This window comes from Hipposideros armiger, unplaced genomic scaffold (genome assembly GCF_001890085.2).
Source record: "Hipposideros armiger isolate ML-2016 unplaced genomic scaffold, ASM189008v1 scaffold_17, whole genome shotgun sequence".
Lineage (NCBI taxonomy): Eukaryota > Metazoa > Chordata > Mammalia > Chiroptera > Hipposideridae > Hipposideros > Hipposideros armiger.
Genome location: NW_017731367.1, coordinates 2298436 through 2302341, shown reverse-complemented (window position 1 = coordinate 2302341; position 3906 = coordinate 2298436). Strand labels below are relative to the sequence as shown.

At 47.6% G+C, this 3906-nt stretch overlaps 1 protein-coding gene across 1 annotated transcript in view; it reads right to left on the bottom strand.

The window, feature by feature from the left end:
• Positions 1 to 467: 467 nt before the first annotated feature.
• The window catches only part of SAG (S-antigen visual arrestin), a 30351-nt gene continuing 26912 nt past the window's right edge, over positions 468 to 3906 (bottom strand). Inside the window, exons 16-17 of the mRNA XM_019629202.1 lie at positions 1131 to 1146; positions 468 to 714 (exon numbers count right to left, since the gene is read on the bottom strand). Coding sequence (XP_019484747.1) covers positions 606 to 714; positions 1131 to 1146 — 125 coding nt within the window. The 3' untranslated portion in view covers positions 468 to 605. The remainder of the gene's footprint in view (positions 715 to 1130; positions 1147 to 3906) is intronic.

Here is a 3906-nt window from a genome sequence, read left to right as displayed (position 1 = left end):
CGCATTCCTTTCCTCCCCCTTAAACTCGCCAGATCTGTTTTTGTTGCTTGCATTTAATGGAAACTTAACCACCAACCTGAAGTTCAAACAGGGGTTGGGGCCCCCAAAGTTGAATCAGTGATGAGGTGTGTTTGGCTCACATTTGTCCTCTGCCTAGTTGATCTCAGGAGGCTCTTTTGGGGCCCTGGAGCTAGGATTGGTCAGGCCATTAGAAACGCTGCACCCTCATATGTTTCCAGGGACCCCTTCCATGGGGTCCCTGGAGAAAGCCCAGAGTGCACTAGGGCCCAAGGGTGAGCACATAGATTTCGGACGCCTTCTGACTTTGAAGGGCCAGTGCTGCTCCATGGGGCTGGCCTCCTTTCTAGATGCCGCCCTCCCCTCCCCGAGACTCAGAAACCCTAAAGGTTACAGCTTCCGCGTCGTGGTGTCACTCAGCCTCCCCAGCAAGTCAGCCTGACTCCCCACCAGGCACAACAGACAAACTTTATTTCTGTGAAAAGACTCACACTTTGGTGTTGAGCATAACTACGGGCTAACAATGGAGCGCTGCTCATCGGGCCGCTAACTACAACCCTGTTTCCTGGAGTCCTCAGCCGGCCGCTTCACTCATCCGCAGGGGCCTCCTGCTCTTTCTTCTCCTCCTCGGGGTCTCCCGAGTCTTTCAGATTTTGGCGAGCAAAGTCCTCAAAAACCAAATTTTCATCCTGAAAACTAAAATGAAACAGAGACCGTTTGGATCATGGCATGCCCTTTGAAGCTTATAATGAAATCTTGAGCGAAACAAGACTCCGGGTCTTCCTTTTGCAACAAAGGAACCAATCAAGAGTTTCCTGCTGCACGGAACACTGGACCACGCCACTCTCCTAGCAGCTGGTTCATGGAAAAGCGCTTTAACAAACGAAACTAAGAGAAAGCTCACAGAGCAGGCGTATATACATAGTGTATCCGTGTGTGTGCACGTGCGTGCATGTGCACACCCGTGGGCCTTAGTACTAGGAAGCAAAAGAAAAACCAGGGCCTGAGCCGGTGTCAAGAGCATGGGCTTTGTAAAAAAAAAAGACCCAAAAAGGTGTTTGTGCTCGACAAGGAAGTGACAGAACACAGGGTAACATAGGCCAGTGGCTCACCTTTTCTTTGCCACAGCTGTAGCATGGAATGAAGGAGAGAGAGAGAGATTAGCATAAATTCGGTATAATGGCTGTACCTGGAAAATGTCTTCTTTATTCAATCATTTAGTTGGAGGGATAGAAGGCCTAGATACATGCGTTTCATGATAATTGCATGTAATCCTGCTTCTTTGCCTTTTCCCACTTGGAGAGCCTTTCTCCCTGCACTTTTAACCGTTGCCTCCTTCATAAAGTGCCACAACCCTCACCTGCACAAAGGGAACAAGCCAGAACCTCACCTGCAGGACCCTTCCCTGATTAGCCTCACCCCCTCTGATGTCGCACTTGTCTTTCAGAGTACCTCTCCCTACATGGCCCTTGGACCCCGTCTAGATCAGAGACCCCAGGTGCTGTCAGAACCCATGCTGCGCACCCACCTCAGACCTTCCATGTCCAGATCCCCAGGGGTGAATCCTGGGACGCATGCTTACCCAGCACCCCCAGCGGTTGGGTTGTGCACTAGAGCTTGAGAGGGACCCCTGGCCCCCCAGGGTTCCATTTCTCTGTTAACACATCGATCTTTATTTTGTTGGGTTATGTTTTCATGTACGTTTTGTAGCCCCAAGTTAAATGCTATGAATTTGAGTGGTTTTTTTGCTCTTTTTTAGCTTTCTGCCCCCCTAGTAAAGTATTGGTGTAACCCTCGGTGGTGAGCGAGGCAGAGCTAAGTGACGCTGAACAACTCCAGGTGGTTTTCTGGGAGCACCGTGGTGGCGGGCCACTGCTCTTGCCTCTCGTGCCCACCTGGAAGCCGGCCCTGGGAGGGAAGCGCCTGTGTGGGCTGCTAACCACAGGGGACCCATGGAGGGCAAAAAGCAACCTGGACCGCCGTAGCGCTAAGCATAAAATTATACTAACTGGGACCATCAGCCTCCAAGAGAATCAAATCAACACCCAGCACATCCTGTGGATGCTCTGGCAGGGGACACATAATCCTGGTAGCAATTCTGCACCACTTAGGACACACAGATTACTTGGCCCCTGGCCCTGGCAGGGCTTCTCGACTGCAACTTCTATTTTCTCTGCTTAGAGTCTACCCTCTAGATCAGGGAGCTGGGACCCAGGCCGGTAAGATGTGATCACATGTCTGTGAATAAAACTTGGTGACATAAACCCCTGGAAATCAGAATTTCAAGGCCATGGGGTGACTCGTCCTTTCTCCCTGAAAGCTCACAGTACAAAAGGTCATTGTTGAGTCTGGACATGTGCTATGTCCTCTGTAAGGGCCAGGATGACTCGAACATGAACAGAAAAGGAGTAATGCCGCTTCCCCCAAGTTCAGTCATAAAGTCTGTGCATAGCTCCAGAAAACAAGCTGACATAAGCTGTGACATCGCCTCAGGTCACAGTTTTAAAATAGCCTTTGAAAATGCCCTTGAAAGGGACCAGAATGCATCTGAATCTCACACAGCTACAAAATAGTATTTTAATGACACAAGCATAAATGAATTAAAAAAATATGGCTAGACTGCATTTTTCCCCTGAGGGAAGGTTCTGGCAAAGTGCACTGAGCATTTGAATCCAAACCATTTGGAAAAGATACTTGGAGACAAAATATTTTTGAGACAAACCCAAAATGAATCTGGGGGCTTACTCTACTGTTTAAATGCCATTTCACTATCAGTGTAGAAAACTTTCATATGAAGTATAAGAGAAAAAGAAACCCTGCTTGTTTACATCACTTTTACTAAAATATTCTTAACTACTGTAACTATGGAGAGTTGACACTCAGACAGGTCCATTTTTTTGTCCTGACAATTAAGCCACTTAGTCATCCACAGGGTGGAGAATTTTTCCTTAGAATTTCTGAGATTGCACCTATATTATCTTTGCTGCTTCATTTCTCTTTTTTAAAAGAGCTATGTTGACGGCTGGTTGGATGGCTCAGTTGGTTAGAGTGCGAGCTCTGATCAGTCAGGCTGCCAGTTTGATTCCCACATGGACCAGTGAGCTGCGCCCAAGCTGAGCTGCCACTGAGCTGCCAACAGGTGACAGGATGGCTCAGCTGGTGAGAGCACGTGCTCCTAACAACAAGGTTTACGGTTCGACTCCCGCATGGGATGGTGGGCTACACGCACCACAACTAGATTGAAAGCGGTAACTGGACTCGGAGCTGAGCTTGTCCCCTCCACAACTAAGATTGAGGGACAACAAATTGACTTGGAGCTGATGGGTCCTGGGAAAACACAATGTTCCCCTTCCCTAATTCCCAACACTGTTCCCTTCCCCAATTCCCCAATAAAATCTTTTAAAAATAGAGCCATGTTGAGATCTAATTCACATGCCATATAATTCACTTATTTACATACACAGCCTAATGGTTTCTACAATATTAACAGAGTTGCACAACCATTGCTCCATTTACTTTTAACGCCCATACAAAAGCCAATAGATTTGCAATCCAAAGGAGCCAAAGTGTCAGGAACCCAGCCTGACCTTTTCTAGTATTTTTTGTATTTCCATCACAAATGACACTGTCAAAAATCCTCATCATCTTCCAAATGCCTGTTAATGTTTCCAAAGGAAATACAAAAGCCTCAGGCTCTCCAATTTATTTTGCACCTAAATTTTCTTTAAATCTAAATTCAGCTCTGCTCACAGTAGAACCTCTGCTTTTAAATCCTTCCTGATAAAGCCTAACACGATAGCCCGGGTCCAAGGGCAGCTGCTACGCCCTCCAACCGCTGACTGAAGACAGCACCTGGCCCATGAAGGAGCAGATGAGCACACATTCCCG